At 35.9% G+C, this 20,653-nt stretch overlaps 1 protein-coding gene across 1 annotated transcript in view; it reads left to right on the top strand.

Annotated features, from left to right (window-relative positions):
- RSRC1 (arginine and serine rich coiled-coil 1) overlaps window positions 1-20,653 on the top strand; it is a 169,224-nt gene that overhangs the window by 5,520 nt on the left and 143,051 nt on the right. Inside the window, exons 2-3 of the mRNA XM_074153424.1 lie at window positions 2,076-2,270; window positions 4,877-5,002. Coding sequence (XP_074009525.1) covers window positions 2,083-2,270; window positions 4,877-5,002 — 314 coding nt within the window. The 5' untranslated portion in view covers window positions 2,076-2,082. The remainder of the gene's footprint in view (window positions 1-2,075; window positions 2,271-4,876; window positions 5,003-20,653) is intronic.

Raw genomic sequence — 20,653 nt, 5'->3', positions numbered from 1 at the left:
TCCACGGAGATTTGGCTACATAGGAATGAGTTTACGTAGCAATAAGTAGATTTTGGCAGTAAGTGAACTCTAGTGATCATCAAAGAAAATCCAGATACTTAAGCAACTGTCTTGTATTTTGTGTTAAACAACTGTTGGGTAAAATATGGAAACTCTCCTTGAAGTAGATGGTGGGTCCAGAACTTGGCACTTTCCAGGAGGATGTCCCTTTGGCTCTTGACTTGTACTTGTAGCTCCTCGCCCTGGCTCCAGGGGTCTCCCAGTCTTTGGGACCAGGTTCAGCAGCGTGGCAGGAGCGTGTCTCAATCTGACAAGCAAACTCGCGTCTCCAGCACAATCTTCAAATTCTGTCAAACACAGCATTATCTGTCCATTTATTGTACTTTGAATGTAGCTAGCTACCTGAAAGGTTCCCTTGGAAAACATGGTCACAGTGCACTGACTTAGCAAATCCCATGCCTGGTTGGGTGTTTAGATATATCAGTGTAGGAGTGTAACAAGTATGATTGTGGGCAAAGCAGTTTTAGCTGTCTTGGGAAACTTGAGGGTGAAAATGTAAGTTTCAGAGACTTTGGCTGTGGAACTTAACAGGTGGGTTTTTTTTTTTTTGCTCAATCATGCATTTTGACTGAAAGGCCTCACATAACCAAGACTTATATTTGCATGTAAACCCTTTGTGAATTTAAACATAAACATACTTAATGGTGAATTTTTCTTTGGCCTGTTTTCAGTCTCCGCCGGGGACGTTAGGGTCTGCTGCCTCCATGATAAAAGGTGTGAGGAAGGGCAGAGAAACTGAAAATGAGACAAGTTCAACCTGTTTATGCTAGAAATATGAGGACCTGTAATATTTCAATGTTGGTTAAAGACAGGTGATATTGTGGCACAATGTATCTGAGATCTAGCTGTTGGTATGAATGTTAAAGAATTATGAGTTCCTGTTTTCCCAGCGCAGAAGTAGCTAGGGAGCCTTGAAATACCTGTTTGTTCTTGGGAAGAGGGACTGTTACTAACTGCCATTAACTGAAGTGTGTGTGAAGAGGGGTCTTCAAGGCTTGGGTGGACAGGGCTGATACATCTGGGACAGAAAAGTAGTTTTAAAGCATTATGTGCTTTTCGCAGCCTGAAAAGTCAAGAAATATAACAATTCTTTAATTGTGAAGCAATGAAACCGATCTCTTAAGAGTTCTAAATCAAGATCGTAGTCTTTGTAACAATTAAAGGAATGGCAGGCTTCCCCACCACCCTTTTTTTTCAAATCTGATATCAAAGTCTGTAAACGTTGTCCAAGTAAACACATTGGCAATGAAGAAACATTTCTGAAGTTTAGTATTTGTAGGTCTGATTTTGGAATAAAGGAATTTAAAATGGAGTGGATGTCAACTAAGAAGCAAAAGCAACTGAACTCTAGTTTAAACTAATTTAAAAATAACTTTCTAGAATTTTTTCTCAGTACGTATTTTAATTATAGCAAGTAGGGCAAAAACATACAGTAATTTAATTGCATAATCTAAAAACACACAAAGTGGTCACATCAGTAGCTGAAATCAATAGACTGTGTTCTGTTGATTGTATAAGTATTATGGATCTTCACTTATAACTAAGTGAAACATTAAAGATGCTGTACTACTGACTGCAGCATAGCATCTTAAAGCGAACTATCAGAAGTGTCTTCTACAATACTCCCCAAACTTAAAAAATTAATATCTAAGGCAAAAATGTAAAAATAAGTTAAAATATGTTCTGATATGTAAGTGATGTTACCAGTACATTTATGTGTGTTTAAATGGTTGTGAAATATCTTTTGTGAAAGTTTAGAACAATAATTTAATCCCATAATAAATGAATTCAACTTTGCTGACAATGTAAATTCCAAGTTACTTGATAATTATACGTCTTATATTTAATTTTTTTTTTATTTTCACATACAAACCAAACTTTCTACTCGCATGATAACTTTTAAAAAAGGTATAATCATATGTTTGTTTATATATGCACAGACATTATATATACTTATAACAACCGAATGCAGGCACAAGACTTTGTTACAGTTTAGAATTTTTGTTTTTATGTAGTTTAAAAATGGGACGTCGCTCCTCGGACACAGAAGAAGAGAACAGAAGCAGAAGGAAAAAGAAACACCGCAGGCGTTCGTCCTCCAGTAGTTCCTCAGACAGCAGAACATACAGCCGTAAAAAATCTGGAAGGAAATCAAGGTCAAGGTCGCGGTCTCGAGATCTCCAGTCTCGTTCTCATTCTTATGAGAAAAGGTGCATTTATAGTAATTTACTGTCTGTTGCAGTTGTTTACAAAGTGATGTCTTTCATATTATGGTACAAAGCCAGAGGTGTTTGAATCCAATGTGTAGTCAGATCTAGCTTGGAATTTTAAAGCAAAGTGTGCTCTGAATCTTGGAAAATATGGCAATATTTCCACTTACATTTGAAGAAAAAAACCAAAACCACCACCAAAAAACCCAAAACACTTTCCCCCCTCCAAGAATGCAAACCAGCGTATATGCAGATCCAAAGATAATTTCCTTATTAAAACAAACAAAACCCAACAAACTAAACCAACTTTTCCCCTCCTTCTAAATAATGAATTTCTAATATCTTTTTGGAAATATGCTAGTTCATATATTGATGCCAGTTGGAAAAGTAGTTTTATTCAGCTAGTTAGAGACTATTCCGTGTTACTGTTTTCTGTTGTAATAAAACAAGCAGGTTTTTCCAGACAACAAGGTAGACTTTCTCAATAGGTAAGACTTAGGTGGTTTAACAGTAGGTCTATAAACTTGCTGCAACAATTGTTCTAGCTATTTTTTATGTGTAGAGGATACAGTAGTCAGCCAGGTGTTTAGAACACTGATCATGTTGCTAAATCTACTAAATTTTTCTTGACCTAACATCTTATTTCCTTCATCAGAGGCCCCTTTCAGTACCTGGCCTTTTTAGGCATCCTGGTTGTCTCTCAATCTGACCATGGTGATCCTGGGGTTGAACTGAATAGGTGGTGGTCAATTTATTAATTGAGCTGAAAAATGCTCCTTGTGTCTATCTGCACTGTAAATATATGTCCCAGTTTGAGGTAAAATGGAACTGACTTTCTGTTCAGTAATTTTGCGTCTTAGCAAGGCCTCATCTAACTATCCAAAATGAACAGCGTATTGTAGGGAAACACCGAAGGTGGAAAGCTGCTGTATGGAGTCCTACACAACAAGGTGGAAAGCTGCTGTATGGAGTCCTACACAACAAGTATATATTAGAAAGTGCTCCTGAAAAACCTTTCTTTGGCTGGCAGAAGAGTGTGTCAATAAGGGGCAAGTTGGCTGGTTGTGGGGGGTTTCTTATTTATTTCCATCCTCCCTTTCTTCTGTTTCTGCTTAGCATCTACATACAGCCCTTAGGGGACACAGTGAGATGACATGGGCTGTGATGCCAACAATATGCTGATGACATGCAGCTTTATGAATCTCTTTAGTCCAGTGCAGGCATGGCTATCTCGCAGATAAAAACAGAGCTTGAAGGGAGATTAGAGTCTGGATGAAGACCAGTTGACTTAAATTGAATCCAGAAAAGACGAAAGTGTCTGCTGTTAGGCTCTGGCTGGCACCTTTGCTTTGCCCTTAGTTTAGGGCATTTGCTTCTGGCAGTTAAGTCACTATTACACGCTGGGGTCCTGCTGGATTTATCCCTGACCCTTAAGAATCAAAAGCAGCAGTCTCTAAGATTGCAGTTCTTCATCTTCTTTTAGCAGGACCATTGCTTTTCTTTCTCAGAGGAAGACCTGCTCTTTAGTAGTTGACATGTATATCCTTTCCAGTTTGGACTACGGCTGTTATATTTTAATATTAATCAAACATAATAAAGGCCAAAAATATGGAGGTTTTCATAAAGATCGTAATTGTTATTTAGTTAGCTGTTAGGGAGTTGGAGAGGGAATTTTACAGAAGATTAAGACTTGGAAGATATCCCTCCCACCAGTTTTTGGATTAGTGGGTTTAATTTATGTATTTACTATGCATTCTTTCACTTTTCTCCTATGTGTATCAGAATTTGTTCTTTGAATAAATGAAATGGGGAGGCTGGGGGGAAGGGAAGTACTATTCTGGCTCCTGACTGAACTCGAATGGAATAAATTAATACTGATTATTTGATTGCTAATATACTTAAAAAAAAAAAAGGGAGGATCTCTACATCAGAGCAGAACAAAGATTGCATGTTGTGAGTTTATATAGAGAAAGATACAGAAAATATTTTTAGGTTTACATAATTTGAAATACGTTTTTACATTTACATTTTATGTTTGTACATAGCGTGGCTGGAAATAATTGTATAGAGTGGCAATGCAGAAGTTAACATTTTACGAATTTCATTTTTAGCACTGGAGTTGTAATCCTTATCCCATATGGTGTATTTAGGTGTAAATCCTGCTGAGAATGTAGGTCTAAATGTTTCTTCAACGAAAGAAGATGAATTTTCTTAGATTTGGCAAAGAGGCAGTGAGTTCCAATGAGCTGGTCATGGGACTAAAAACTGTGGACAGCTGGGTTGTCAACCTGTGTCAACCTGGCTTTGTCCTTGAGGTATTGCATGATCTGGGGCAAATCAGTTAACTTCTGTTTCTCCTTCTGCCCTTTTTCTGTCTTGAGATGTATATTTTGGGATGTAAGCTCTTTAAGACAGGCATTGCCCAGGTGTATGTGAATTACTTATTACAGTGTAATAGTGGTATTTGAGGCTTCTACAATGTGTTATAATACAAACCCCACAGGTCTGTATGTCTCTTAAGTAAACTGTTACGTTTTTTGTTCCTGTTTGGGTGGGTTGTTTGTTTTTAGAAGCAGTAGCATACTAATAGCATGGTTTTGTTTTAGACGCAGACACAGATCGAGCAGTAGCTCTTCCTATGGTTCTAGAAGAAAACGCAGTCGTAGCCGATCACGGGGCAGAGGCAAATCCTACAGGTCTCAAAGATCAAGATCAAAAAGTAGAACAAGAAGGTAAGAGTCTTTTCTAGGGAAATGAATTATTATTTCTACTGTAAAAACATTAATTTAAAATCTTTATATGGTTACCGAGTTTGGAATATACTAGAAATTATGGTTACAAGTGATCGCCTAAACTACATGTCAATTGAAACTCTTCCTGATTTGGAATCTCTATGCTGTGCTTTTGAGGTACTAGATCTTTAAATTACACTGTTGGAACAGTTGGCTCTGAAGATAAGTTATATATTTTGCATTTGACCAAGTGCAAATAACATGAATAAAGTCACTTTGGTTTAACTGTAATAATCTGAAAACTTGTGGATTTTCTTGGTTACCGATTTCAGTAACTCCTATGTATAACATTGGCCCCCTGAAGATCAGACTAAACTGTTATTTTCTCATCTGTATTTCTCTTGGAAAGAGATGAGTATTTAGTTATGCAAATTTTTCTTAATGGTGATTTCTTAATGATTTTTGTAATAAGGAAATTTTTCATAAATTGGATTGTGACAAATTAATATCTTCAATAATAAGTGTAATTGAAATATTTAAATCTTAATAAGATGTTGCAAGCTGTATTATAAAATCTGCTTCATACTTTTGTAATTAAAAGAAGCTCAATTTTTGTGTGTGTATTTTTCAATTAAAAAGTTGAAATAAAGTTTTTCCCTGGATATCAGAATTACTGTTAGCATCTTCTATTTAATTTAAATTAAATATTGAGTGTATGAGGCAGATCAAAGCTTTTTTGGTATGTGTTTACAGATCTTCAGCCAGGTAACTTTGTGTACCTGCACGAAGAATTTAGTCAAACATGTTATTTTCATATACCAGATCAGTAGAGCTGTTGCCTCTAAAAGTTGAAAAATTGTTGTTGAAAGATGTGAACGTTCTGCTTTCTCTTATTTGTATTCTCTCCTGACTTTTCACAGCTGTTCATTATAGTAGTTGCCTGGACACTTATTGCTTCAGTGCCTTTGTAGTAGCAATTTGGTTATTTAAACTGTGTGATCTCTCTCTGAGTATCCTTACCATCTGAGCTGTACACCCCTGATAAGCTACTGCGCTGCGTGTAGAAATATTCCTGTAAATATCCAGTTTTGCTAACAAAATCAGTTTTAAAACAATGAAATGTCAAAAGAGTAAGGTGTTTTTCAGTACGTCAGTTACTCAGCATTAGGAAATATGATAACCTGATTTATAGATCTAGGTTTTATTGTAATAAGTACAAATTGCAGATCTCATTAGACATAGTCTAATGGTCATCTTTTCCAAGGGGTTTACTGATGTTAATTGTTACTGCAGTGTATGGAAATAATGCACCTAAAACCTTTAAAGACATGACTACTGTTTATTTCATTTTGTGCTAGGATATATTGTGTATAAAATATTTTATGTATAAAGTACAGTAGGTTTTCAGTACTATAGCTATGAATGTATACCTGCAGGTCACTTTAAGTGATATTACTATTCACAGACATGGCTCTTCAGGGAAAATATTTATAAATAACATCCTAAATAACAGCAGAAGAGTCTTTTGGCATCTTAAAAGCATAAAACTAAATTGCTAAAAGCATAAAACTAAAACCAACAGGATGCATTGAATCCTTTATTGTAATTTTTTTTGAAGTCCGCTCTCTGCTGTAATGTTACACTGAGAAGCCATGGATTAATTTTATTTCTGGGGAAGAGTTAAATAGGTTGCAGAAAGCTGCTACGAGAGGCCTGTGTTTTCCCTGTGTGTTGGCGTTGAGGCAGTCGCAGCAATGCTAAATAGTTGCTTTCTTTGCTATCTCAAAATCTGTCTTGTGCACTCGATCGAAGGTATGAACAGCTTTCCTAAGAGGACTGGGTATGTTACTATTCCTCGGGCTACAAAAAGATTGTGGGGGAAAGAAGGAATGTGATGGAGGGGTATTAAAAAAAAATTTAAAAATGAATGGCATGAAAAGATGATTAAGGAATGAGTGCTTCCTATCTCCTCCAATGTGAGACCTGGGGCAGGCGTGAAGTGAATGAAGTCAGCTGGTGTCAGATCCTCGTCAAATAAAAGGAGGTGGTTCTTATATATTGCATAATTAAGCTGTGGAAACCCTTGCTGTTGGAGGTTCTGGATACCAGAAGTTGAACTTAATTAAAAAAGCAGTCAGAGAAGAAAAAAATCCATTTAAAGCTGTTAAATGCAGAGAGACAATATTTGTCTTAAAAAATGTTTGTATTTGTAGCACTAAAGTGGAATTTTCATAAGAATTTGGCATCTGTAATTCATTAATTTTTTTGCTTGAGGTGGGGCAGCTTATTTTCATATCACTTTTAAAGGTAAGTACTGAAGAAAATACTGATGTGAAGTCGCTAATAAAATGACCAGAAGTAACTCAGGCAGCCACCTTGCATTAGTGTGGTAAAGAGTGTGTTACCCACTAAAGTATTCTTGTTGATCTCCAACTTCTGAATTGGTGGTGGCAGGGAGTAAAATCTACTGACCCACCTGAAAAGCCGCAATATATGAGATAAAGCAGTAAAGTGAAGATCACCTCTATGATACTTGTTTTTGTCACGTTACTGTTATACCTTCAGAGGACCGCCTTTTGGACTTGAGCAACTGTGATTTTTTTATTATTATTTTTTATTATTTTCCCAATGGGAGTGGAACTGACACTAGAAAACAAGTTTTGTACTGAAAGTTAAGATCCATTACATGTTATCTTTAAATCATTGGATTTGGTTTTGATATGTCATGCAGATGTTGCAAGTTCTCTATCCCATAATGTCTTTTCTCCCCACAGTCCCCTGTCAAATTAAGATAATTTGGTTTTCCAGGTAGTGAAAATGTTGGTAAATGTGGCTGTAATGTAATTTCTTTAATAACTTCTCTAACAACGGTGTTTTGAGTGTTCCAACTGTGTAAAATACTGAAATATCAAGTTTTAATTTGAAAAGTTAGATTTCTACAATGACAAGTTTTAAAAATATTTTGAGTAGGTATTGCTTGTAACCTAAAATGTTTTTTTTATTGTTCTTTGTTTTAGAAGATAAGAAAACTTGTGCATATAATAACTATTTTATTTTTGATGCGTTTTTAGAGTCAAAAAAGTGGGGCTTCCTAGTAAAGCTATAAATTTAAAGCTGTCCTACAGCAAGATAGTACAATGCAAATATGACTTAATAAGATCACAAACTGAATTTCAGCAAAACAACCAAGATTTACATTAAATTAGGAATTTTAAAACCGATTTAGTTTGTTTTACTGAGCATTTGCTTAATAACATTTCGCCTTCTTGCAATCTTTTTAAAGACAATAATTCGTCTGTGAAATGCAGGCACATCCTCAGTAGAAAAATTGAAAGCAACAGCTCACTTTCTGAAACCACACATATAGTGATATAAAGAAATATTTCAGCCCTACGAAATTTAATAAATCATCCCATTTCCTAATTTGATCATATTAGATGCTGATGTGGAAGAAGCATTTCAAATACCATCTCCTCATTAATATACATCAGTCTGGGGAATAGAATGGAATACTTATGCAGAGATGTCACAGTTACTGTTTCTTAGTTTACTAAGTGGAACAGGTTGATGTGATACTGGGTGCTATTTGTCAATGTCTTGCTAAAATGGTTTGGGTCGAGTTATGGAGTCCAGAAAGACGGCGGCTGATAAATCAAAAGTGGATTGAGTGGACAGGAGGCAGTGATTGATACTGTGACAGGATATGAAGAAAGGAATCTTGATACAAGCATGCATGATATTGAATATGAGAAGGAAAATGGCCCTGGAGTATGGATATTATTCAAGGAAATGAGAATAATAATATCATCTTGAAATTATTGCTGGGTGAAGATTAGGATAGTTCTTATTAGAATATTATGCTTCTGTGGAGTGGAGAAACTCAGATTTCATATAATTTCTATGTGGATAGAGTCTTGCTAATATTTTTAGAGTTTTCACTGCAATTGTTCTGTAAGTCAACCGTATATGAAAATACTTACTTTACATCAGAACTTGTAATGCAAATCTTTTAATTCATGTAGCTTGTAATAGAATTATTTAAATTTAAAATATGTTAACCTTTATTCCCTGATTTTGTCCAGTTCAGTGATTATATAGTATTTCACTGTAATTGCCTTTAAATATGCAAGTTTATGTTTATTGTCTGCCAAGTGTTTTTGGCTTTCCCCTTTACTTTAAACTGAAAACTGGTGTCTTGAAATATCTTTAACACGGTTCAACTTAGATTGACACAATAACAGCTAGTACATCCCTACATATCTTAGAAGAGAAGATATCGTGTGTAAAGTAATCCTGTTTGTAGAATTGATGCCTTTGGTCTGTCAGTGAAAGAAAGGTTTGATCAGTGTGTTAGGTATTTTTGGTTTTGTTTTGTTTTTTTTCCTCTCTGTGTCTGTACACGATTACATCTAATTTCTTGACCATTGTTCCTATCTAATGATTTACTATTGAAATGTGTGCATCTTATTGCAGTCCAGTGGCAGGGTGACCCACTTCTTACGAGTGGCTTTGGAATAGACTTGGTTTTTGGTATGAAAAAGCTGCTTATTGACTCAAGTTGCCATTATCCTAGCAATGTAAGCTAGAACTAACTTATGTTCAACTCTCATAGCTTGCCAGAATTCTTTGTGTTTAGCACTTACAGTTTATAGGACCCTGTTTTTAAATATTACAGTCATGCAGAGAAGTGCAATGTGAAAAGGCTCATTAAATAAATAATAGTAAAACCTCACTAATTTCTTAAAAATAGTGCTGTGTTGGTATACATATTGAATAGTCAGGTTCACAAACTTGGTGATTTCTAAAGATAGTGTAATTTGCATTGCCTGGTTTATGACATGAGGCGATGGAATTACAAGAAAAGAATTCCTTGCCACCCCTTTCTAGATGCATTTTCAACACTGCTGCTTCAAACACAATACTAGATAATGCACACCCTGAAGTTAAAGATTCTTGGGTTTGAGCTGTTCTCAAAAAGATCACAGCTTCATTCAGACACTTATTCACGGCTGGGGCAAGCTGTAAATCCTTGTTATGTATCAGTTGTTTACCTGTGTTCTTTATAGCATGCCACTGTAGAGGGAAGATCTCAAGCTTTTTGCAGGTTTCAGTTTTTAATACTGGCAAGAGCCAGTCATCCTTTGTGTGAAGGTTTGTTGTTGGTTTTTTGTCTTTGAGAATTTCCTTTTTTAACATTTTCTTAAAAAAAAATCCAACCCATTACTAGCAAATATTTTAGTAGAGTCGATATTGCACAGTGAAATGTTGTTTTTAAGACTTTTCAAAGATATAAGCAGTATTATCACTGAATGCTTTTGTATTTGCGTTACTTGGAATGGTGAATAGGAATGGGTCTGTCTTCGGTTAGTATCTCTTTTTTCCATGCATTATATTACTGTAGTGCAGTAGTATTAATGTGTTAGGGTCTTTCCGAATTAAAACCCTGGCCTATCAGATCTTACAGCTCATTAAAAGTGTTGGATCAAAATGTAATCTATACTAACTTGTGTTCAAGCCTTCCTTTTAGTTGCAGAGTGTATCTGTCTGTTCTGCTTAGCACACACTAATGGATACCTTCTAATAGATTACAACATAGAGTTTTTATTATGACTAAGGAAGAATTTTCTGGAACGGCATCGGCCTGAAAAGAAAATAAAGGTTCTTAGGAGAAAGGAAGATAAAAGGAATGTGCATTTTGAGGCAGACATTGAAGTCAGCAGCAATGTGTAATAGAAGAAATAATGGCAGATAAACAAAGAGCAAAATAGTGATGGGCCTTGCAAATTAGACCAAGAGTTTATGGAGGAACAGGAGGAGGTAGAGAAGAGATTAATTAAAAAAACAAAAAAAAACAAAAAACCAAACAAAACCAAAAAAAACCCCAACAAATAAACCCAGAAAACCCCAACCCAAAATGGTTGAAGTAGTGGGCAAAGATAATCACACAAGTAAGATTAATTGCAGTTGTGTGGACTTAGAACGTTGATTTTTTTTTTTTTTTTTTTTTTTTTTTTAAGAATGCTGTGAAGGAAGACTAAGTTTAAATATGATGCAGATGTATGGATTGCAGCTGAAGTTGGGTTCAGTTGAGTAGAGGTCTTGCCTATGGGAATAAGCGTTAATGTAGGTGATGCTGGCTGTTCTGGGGCAAAGGAAAGGCTTAGAGAAGAAAGTGAAGGTTTTCTGAATTGACCATCTGTACCGACATCAGACTATGAGTTTTATTGTCTGATGGGAAGGAGATAAAAGGAATTAGGAAGTGAAGTTTGAGTAACAACAGCAGTATTGACTCAGAGCAATGAGATAGCTACGAGGGAAGGGAGAGGGTAGAACCATGGCTTTTTCTGTGTATCTGCTGCAAGAAACAAGAAATGACATGACAACTGTGAGGAAAAAGGTTGGGCATACATTGTCAGTGTTGAAAAGCTGTCTTAATCCATAAAACTGCTTTGGAAATACCTCCTTTGGAAATGGATCCAAGAATTTTCCAAAGAGAAGCAGATAAAAGTCCTATAAGAAATCAAGCGATGCTATTTAGTCAGAATATTTCTTCTGAAATGTTTCATTACTACTTTTGGCTGGTAGTAGCTACTGGAGTTACTATTCTTTTAAAGTTCTGATCTGCTGCCTGGGATATTTTTTCTTCTGTCCTCACTAGACAAATTAGCACACTTGCATGCAACTAGGTGTACAGACCCACATAATTATGTAAGAAATCAGTGTAAATATTACGTTTGTCTCTCTTCTTACTGGTGAGGAAAGGGAAGTTTGGAGTCTTTGGTCTACTAGAATGTGTATTTCCTTAAGATATTATAGTATTTCTTTCATTAACCTTCAAATAAAGGCTTGGGGCAGGGAAGAACTAGTGAAATTCAGATTACTGAGTTTGCTTATGTGATCTTTAGTTTTTCTGTGGATGGTAATGTCGGATCCTATTTCTTCTTTTTCCCACAATAAATCAAAACCTGCAGTTTTCATTTAAGATCTTGTTACATTACAGGTTGTATCACCAATAGTCTCTTAAAAATATTTTTTTAGCTGTAATAACTGACTTTTTTCAAAAGGAACTTAATAGTTTGTCTACATGAGCGTACTGGAAAAAATACAGGGGCGAAGCAGTAGCTCTGGATATCCTAGAGCAATAACCCACCAATGAGCACATTACCAAGATCTAATTGACCACTTTGGGAAATTAAACTTCATAAGGCAATGCCAAGGGCTCTTAAGTTATCAATAAGGCCAGATAGCTGCTAGTGACAGTTGCTTTGATGCCCTTCATTGGTATATAAAAAAAAAAGCCTTAAAAAGATGTGAATGCATAAGTGTTGCTCATTTAGAGCTAAGTTGAGTCTAATTACATGTAAACTTTTTTTTTTCCTAAAGCAGTCCAGGTGTTATGTACACAGAATGTGTTTTAAGTATAGCTTCTTATTTTTCTAAAACCTTTTTTATCTCCTTTTGGGAAAGGGTGTATTTGCAGGTTGGTGGTTTTGGGGGCTGTTTTTTTGTGGGTTTTTTTTTTTATGCTTCAGTTTTCTCTTTGGGAAAAGGTACTCAGGAAGACAAGAATAACAATATGAATCCCCTTAGTGGAGAACTGGCTTTTTGATTTCAATGTGTCTACATTCTAAACTACTATGTATTTTTACTTTCTTTTAAATCCTCTTTTCTGCTACCAAAGCTCTGGCCATGAAATAGAATCTATTATTTTTTGCTGCAGAGATCATGTTTCTAGAGGCAGCTATGCAAACCAACGTATAGCAGATGTCTTAAGGATGCATTGGTAATATAAGACCATCATTATTTGCTATGTGAATTGCTACTGTTTCCAGTGTTGGTTTCTAGAATGTGATTATCAAAATGTGAAACTAAGAAATGGAGAATTCAGTTGAAACATTTTACTGCTTACTTTATTTCATCTTTCATTCCTTTTAATTCTAATAACACATGATAGTAACAGTATCTAGTTTAAAAAGATACAGGCAAAATGCATGTATTTCTACTGAAAAGATGTTTTTATTTTCTATGGCACTTATCAGATTATAAAAATCCTAGCAAGAGTAATAGTTACCCTGTAACAGTAGAATACAAGTAGCTGTCAACCCTGTGTGTTTCAAAAATTCAACCTCAGTTTTGTTGAATGTACCTAAGTCAGCCTCGCTGAAGTTGTACATGCCAGAGCTAAGATTACATGTACAACCCTAATTCAGCTTCCCTGTTCACAACAGTTTTAATGTTGGACTAGTGTTTCTTCCACAGATTCCTTGCCATGTTTACTTTATGTATTAATAGATTGGTTACCATAGTCCTTCTCAATTATCTTTTTATATTACTCTTGTGTTATTTTATTCAAGTTACATGAGGGGCAGTTATAACAAGACTGTTCTTATAACCAACCCCTTTGGATCAGGGGTCAGCAATGTTTGAAGTGTGCTGTGCCTGGTGCTATGCATTTTTCAAACTAGAGGTTAAATATGTTGCTAGAAATATATCAGGTCCTGGGAGAAATTAATTACCAGAGAGATAAGATGTTGTTCATCAGTAATGCCTTGCCTCTGTGGCTGGAAGATAGTCTGGAACTTCATGGGAGCCAGGATCTGGGGACCACTGCCTTTCTTAGCTATTTTTCTCAAGGTATTATGGTTCTTTGCTCCTAGCTGTGCTGTATGCCATTCCAAATCCATCGTAGTGGCAGAGATGGTAGTTGCTGCTGTTTGCTTTGTCTTACTTTTTAGAGATGATCACTTTTCTGTATAAATCAGCATACGTGCCCTAGAATTCTTTGATCACTGCTTTTATCCAAGATTTCAGCTGAAGCAGTTGCTTGGTAGCAGGGCGGTGCTGGCTTCATGAGGAGGACAGTAGCTGCTGCATACAGCATTTTTGGTGCTTTTGTACAAACAAATATTTTCCCGTATAAATCAATTGTAATTTTAATTCAAGATCCAGGTAAGCAACTGCCAGTTTTTGTTGATCTTATGACCAAAGTGTGCTCTGGGAATGAGTTCATACCAGGTTAAGCTGATGAAAGTCGGGATACTGTGATACTTCCCTGACTGTCCCTTCACCCTTTAGTGCCTGTTCTTCTCCTCCCACCTCTGTGCTTCAAGGTAGTTCAGTGCCCCTGATCTGTCTGCAAGCTCTCTCTTGTGCTTTTCTAGTGAGGAGCAAGAGAACAGGGTGAGGTGCCCACATTTGGAGAATTTTGGTTGGGGAAGAAAGGGTCAAGCCTGGGTGGTTCAAGTTGAGATCAGGTGAGAGGCAATTTGAAAGCTGGAGTAAGGTACTGGAAACAGGGAGAGGTGCCAGTTCGTAAGGCAAGGCATCGTGTCTCCCTGAAACGCAAGAGCAAGATTATATATAGATGATAATGCTTCGTCTGGTTCTAACATAGGTTTATTGGTATAAAACCTTGGCCCTAACGGAGTTGATGGCAAAGCTGCACTTGACATCAGTGATTCCAGATTTAGCTTGGGTGTGATGTTATAGGAAGATTATTTAAAACAATAATAAATTGATAATTTCAGGCATATGTAGAGCCTTTGTCATTTTATTGTCAAAATAGTGTTTAAGTAATTACCTAAACAAAATATTTGGTTAAATATGCAATTGCATAAGGAAAAAATGTGAAAACTTCTGCATAGTGTAACTGGAGAGAGTTGTATTTAAATAGAATGTATATTTAAAAAAATTAAAATCTAGGAAAAGATAGGAAAATAATATCTATACCTTATTATTATCTATAAATTAAATATTTTGGATGTACTCTTGTAGAATTATTTTATTTTGAATCTTTTAAGTTTTCTGCAAATTCATATATGCATACATCCAAAATACTGTGACACATATGCTTTCAATATGGAATTTCCTTGTCCATAAATATTATTTTAAAATATGCCTCAGTTGCGGTTTTCGTAGGATCATATCAACTCCTAGTAAGGCAAACTGAAAAACTCTTATTGACTTGAAAGAGTTAAATTATGCTCAGCTTGAATAACTGATTTCAGTATTTTCATAATTCTGTACTGCTGATTTATATCCTAGAAATGAATGCAAGGGCAATAGCATGTTGTTTTTAAATTATGCATATATGGTTAGATATCTATTTTTCTTCTATAGTTTTTGCTTCTCTTATATGGAAACATGCAGGGGTAAGCTAAACTGTAATAGAATTTAAATTAATCTGTGGCATAGCACTGAAAATCTGTTACCAGTCTATATCAAAAAGATATGCTAAAAGTTTTCCTGTTAAAGCTCTAAGCTTCTTGATTGGAGAATGGGTAAAAAAAAAATAAAAATCCTTTTCCTATTTTTCGACTATATAGTCTTCTTGAAGTTCTTCCAAATTAGATTTTAAATGCCAATTAGGAGGTTGAATATACTAAAATAAAAGCAAATACAACCAAAATGGCCTCACCTTATGGCTAGTTAGGCTTTTTCTCTCAAAAGCGGAACCTTTGCTCTGAGCATGGCTTTGAGAAAGATATTCAGCTTAATGAACACATTAATTAGAACCATAACTATTTATAAGATAATTAGAAACGAAGCATGGTAAACTGGGCTTTTCCTGCAATTAATGGAGGATTAATTACTGGAGGTAATGAAGTGGATTTTTAAATGCATTAAGGTGAAGTACAGAGATGTGCAAGGCTTTGTGATAGTTGCATAATTATTCCAGGCTGTTTGAGCATAGCTCATATGAGATCGCTAATAAGCATCATTGCATCATTATGTATGCACTTAAAAAGACTTACCACCAAAATGACTGCCTAATTATTTCTAATTGGCAGGAGTCTGTGTAGTCATTGAGCTGTTTGTAGCCATTTTAAGGTTCATTTAACTATCCTTGGGGCCATGTGATAGATGGAAAAAAAGCTTCAACTACACGCTGGCCTTGGCTGGCGCCGTTAATCAATTTTGGTGGGCTTCAGTTTGAAATGCATTTGCTCATGCAGAGGTCAAAACCTGAAGTAGTCCAAGCAAAGTTTTGCTTTTTGAAGCCACTTGACTGTATTCATTAGCAATTAGTAAAATAATTGTGTCTGTCACTATATTTGGATTTCCATATGACTTGGTATTCTTTCATCACTGTCCCTTCTTATAGCATATTAGCTTCACTGGAAACCAAATATTCTTCCAACAGACCCTTTTAGCAACTTCAGTGTAGTGGCATATGTTCCGATATACTACCTTTCTTCATTCATTTGTTAGCTTAAACAGTGCAGTACATTTCAACACAATCATCTAATTTGCTCCCGATTGATTGCTGAGTGAAAGTTTCTACCCAAGGACAACATTTTAGGGCTTTTAAGGGTATCTCGGAGGAATTAGTCATTAAGCATTAAGAGAGGAAGCGAGTAGTAGTCAAATCGAATTCTGACGTTTACCAGAGTTTTGTAGTTAGGGGCATCTATTTCCAAGATGTTGACAGCTACATATATTCAAGGACATCTTCTGGCAGAAGAAAGCTACGTAATAATCGCACTTGTTTAAAAACTCATTCTTACATGAACGTTAGTGTGCTGGTTCTGTCAATAATTACATTAGAAATGTGGTGAATATCATTTGAAAATGACCTTTTTGAGATGTTATAATTAGTATGTAGTTATTTTATCTTACGATGTCAGATTTAATGTGACATCCCATTAGGTAAGCGTCTGTGAAAGTTTTCAATGAGTGCGTTGTCCTGTTAAACATAATCATAACCATCTGTGGGATGTTGTCAGCCTACATAAGCCATTCATATAGCTTAAGAAAACACTGGCGAGCAAATTGTAGGCTAATAAAATAAAGGTCAGCTTTGCCATTTTTGCTACAAAAAAATGTGGTTCTAGTAACTTAATGTTAAAACATAACTTTAAAAATAATTGTACAGATTATGGTTAAAGTCTAAGATTGATTAAAAATAGTTATTAATTTTAAAAAAAACCAAAGTGTCATTTATTGATGAAATAATGGTTCAAATAACAGATAAGGGGTTAAAGCAAGTCAATTGTGGTAGCATAAACTAAAATATAAAGTAATCCTTAAGGAAAGCTGCAGAATTCTCTTAAAATTTTTAAAAATTGTTTTAATTTTGAGAGTTTTCTTTAAGGAAACCTGCATAATTCTTTAAAAAAATTAAATTGTTTTAATTTTGAGACTTTTATAATGGTAATCTTAGAGAAGAGGTCACTTTTGTAAACAAATATTCAAGACAGAACAACTATATGAAATACAAATAGCCTTTCTTTTTTTCTCGCTAGGAATTTTATTTTGTGAAGTCCTGTCAAATATGTCATAATGGAAATGCTGCTCCGTAGATTATCAAAACTATTGCTAGAATGGTTTTGTAGCATGGAGCAACAGTTTTAATCTTCCTTTGAACTTTCTGATTGGTTGTACTGGAAATTCTGGACTTAGTAAGAATAGTAGCTACTGAAGAGTGTATTTTTCTCTGATGTAATATAGCAGTGCAATGGGAATTGCGTAAGTATAGCTATCGTGTTAGGTATAAAAGTGGTCACAGTGAGATCTTTAAATGTCCATTTAGGTAATTGCCAGATTTCAACATCTGGTTTGTGTTGAATTTGGGGTTCTGGGTGGACCCCATCACCAGCCTGGCTTGGTGAAGTATCTCCCTGTGCAGAATGTCGTCCTCCCTGAAGACAGGAGGTCCCTTCTGAATCTTAGGGATTTGCTTTGGAAGATCAGCTTGTGTTCCCCGGGGCTCTGTTAGACTACTGCACTTGCGGATCTTCACCGTGCTTTGAAACGATGAGCAACTTTGGCCAGTACATCCCATTCCTCTGGACTTTTCTCTGTCTTAAAGCAATCATCTTTTCTAGTGTAACTTGAATTTGCTACCCTGTATTGACGTTGTGCTATTTCTCCACAGACTGCCCAGCACTGGGGCACTGGTAAATAGTGTTCTGCCCTGTGAAATTCACAGAAAATGTGGTCTAGATCACTTTTTTCTGCATGTTGGAAAAAAATGTGACTGACTTGTTTTCATTGACATGTATGTAGTTTATAAAGTTGTATCTCATTTTTGACTAACAAATTTTTTTCTAGCTGAAAGTCATTCATCTTCTCTGCATGCTTTCATGCGCTTTATTTTAACAGTTACAGTGAAGATGCTATATCTTATAACAAAAATATGGTGTACAATTAAAGGTTTTACTGTTATGGCGGCTGAGGACTACAGACCAAGAAAATGTGTGGGGAAAGGATCGTTTTCCAAGCTTTTATAAACCTTTTTAAGCATATTTTAAAATAAAATAGACATTATAAAAGAACTTAATAAACAATTCGGTTTCACTTTAGGTAGAGCTGTTCCTTTTCTGGTGAGAGCTTCCAAGTATATCTGGACCTGACTCTCTACTGAACTAGAGAAGAGAAAATTTCATATTGTTTCAAGTAAATGGCTAAACAGAAGCAGTAAATTACAAAAAAAAAAAATAAATTCCATACACTGAGCAAATTGGTCATGTCCCTTCCACAAGTTAGAATAATGAGATTAATGTAGGCAAATGCCATGTCCCTCTGCAGCTCTGGCTTCTGAAAGGGGCACTGTGGGCTCTGCCGGTGTGTGTCCTGTGTTACTGATACCTCATCTCCCTTGGCTTTGTCTTGGGTGGAGAACCCCTAAGGCCGAGCTGTACAGTCAGGGATAGACTTGTTGCCAAGGAATCAGTATCATTTTGCTTTCCTTAAGGTCTGAATTGGGGAATGCTAAATAACTCCTGGTTTGTTTGGTTTTTCCCCTCTGAAAATGAGTTGAAAATGGCCAAATGGTATTATTTCCCACTGCTGCTTCTTTTGCTCTGTTCTGAGTGTAATAGAACAATCTTTTGCTTTTTTAAACTGACCGTTCCTCAAAAATGTGAATATGCTGAAACTGTGTATGTTTTTGTTTGTAACATTACTTTGTACGTTATTTTCCAATGGAGAGGCAGACAGCAACTACTGGATAGGGCATTGGAAGAGCAAGGAGGAAACATATCTGAGAAATGGGAAATGTAGGTGACTTTCAAGCAAGCCTTCAATTTAAATTATTATCTGTTTATTCTCCATTACTAATTTCAAGTCAGCTGGGTATTCCTCCTTAAGTCTCTGACATCAAGAATTTTAACTATCAAATTGGAATATAAGGGTCCTCTTTTTCATGATTCCAGTCTACTGTTAAATTTACTTATGAAAACCCTGTGAAGCAAAATGAGGTAGGATCAACGTGAATACAAAGAAAGGAAAGCTGTTACAGGGCTCAGCCGCTCACTGAGAAGAAAAACAGTGATTTACCCCGATGGAGTCCTAAGTTGTGTCTAATTTACAGGATAAAGACACAATATCTGCACAGTTACATGCTTTACAGCTTTGATTGTCCTATCTACTAGACCCAATGAGCAAGTATTTGCTAAAATCCGAGTATATCAACATATTTCTAGCCAGACTGCAAAAGGGCATTAGATTGTAACTCTGACCTTAAGTCTAAGTCAATAGAGCCCCTTACTCAGAGGGGTGATAATCAGGGGTTGTTGGGATGTGTTGTTATTCACCCTTCGCCTGAAAGAAGCATTAGAAGTTGGAATGTTGCAAATCGGGCAACAGGATAAAGTAAGATCTTGAATATTCTGATGAAAGCTTTCCTGAAGACTGTGGTAAAGTATCTGAATTATGGAGTATTCCCATGCTTCAGCTAAATTAAAAAGATCGAATTATCTGAATAATACAATGAAGTCTTGACCTTATTTCAGAACATTTCTTACAGTAAGCTGATACGATCGCAAGATTGGTGCATCTTATGAAAACTGAAGCGTGGTAACCAAAGTTATCAAGTTTCTAGTACATTGCAACTGTGAAGTACAATAGATTGTTAGAGATGATATCATCTCATCTGAGGAATGGTAATATCTTGATTGCCTGTGGTTAGTTAACGTACCCTTATGTTACTTATAATAGGAAAGCGCCAGACGGGGATCAAGCTCTTGGTGTGCTCTCTGCAGTATTGATGAGTATTCAAAATAGAATTTAAGCCCCGAAGACTTGGTAGTTTGATTAGTAGCAGGAAACAATAGGTGTGGGGAAAAAACAAAGCTGAAGAGACGTGAAAAATACACAACAGTAAAACAACTGTCTTCCAGCACCATGAACTACGGGCAGCCAGTGGTGTCACTGTAGGCATGGGGACGTCAGTGTCTGCTGAAGAGGCGTTGAAAGTGGCAGAGGGGTGGCAAGCAAGGTTTCCTTGCTTAGTACGTTGTTAGCTTAATGTATGTTACACCTTTCAATTCTGAAATCTCATTATGTTCCAATTCCCTACCCTCCATCTTCCCCATAATGGTGGGGTGGAATCATGATGTAGCTTTTGGGAGTTGATGAAGCTTTTGAGGGACAAAATAAGTAGTGTTTTTATTTTTGGAGTCAGCTTGTTAACTGTGTAATTTTGGTAATATTCTCACTGATGGAAATAATACAGTTTACATTTTAATTCTTGCCTTCAGGTTTCAAAATTGAGATGAGTGTAGTACGTAATAGCTGCTGTTGCAGGCTTCTTGCAGATTCAGTAAGGCTGGTCTGTAATTATTTCATGGTTTTGCTGTGGTTTTGTGAGGTTTCGTTAATGTTTTAAACAAAAAACAAATCTTAGAAGAGAATTCTGTAGTAAAACTG

This window comes from Numenius arquata, chromosome 9 (genome assembly GCF_964106895.1).
Source record: "Numenius arquata chromosome 9, bNumArq3.hap1.1, whole genome shotgun sequence".
Lineage (NCBI taxonomy): Eukaryota > Metazoa > Chordata > Aves > Charadriiformes > Scolopacidae > Numenius > Numenius arquata.
The sequence above is the reverse complement of the archived record's forward strand: the minus strand, read 5'-3'. Positions and strand labels throughout refer to the sequence as shown.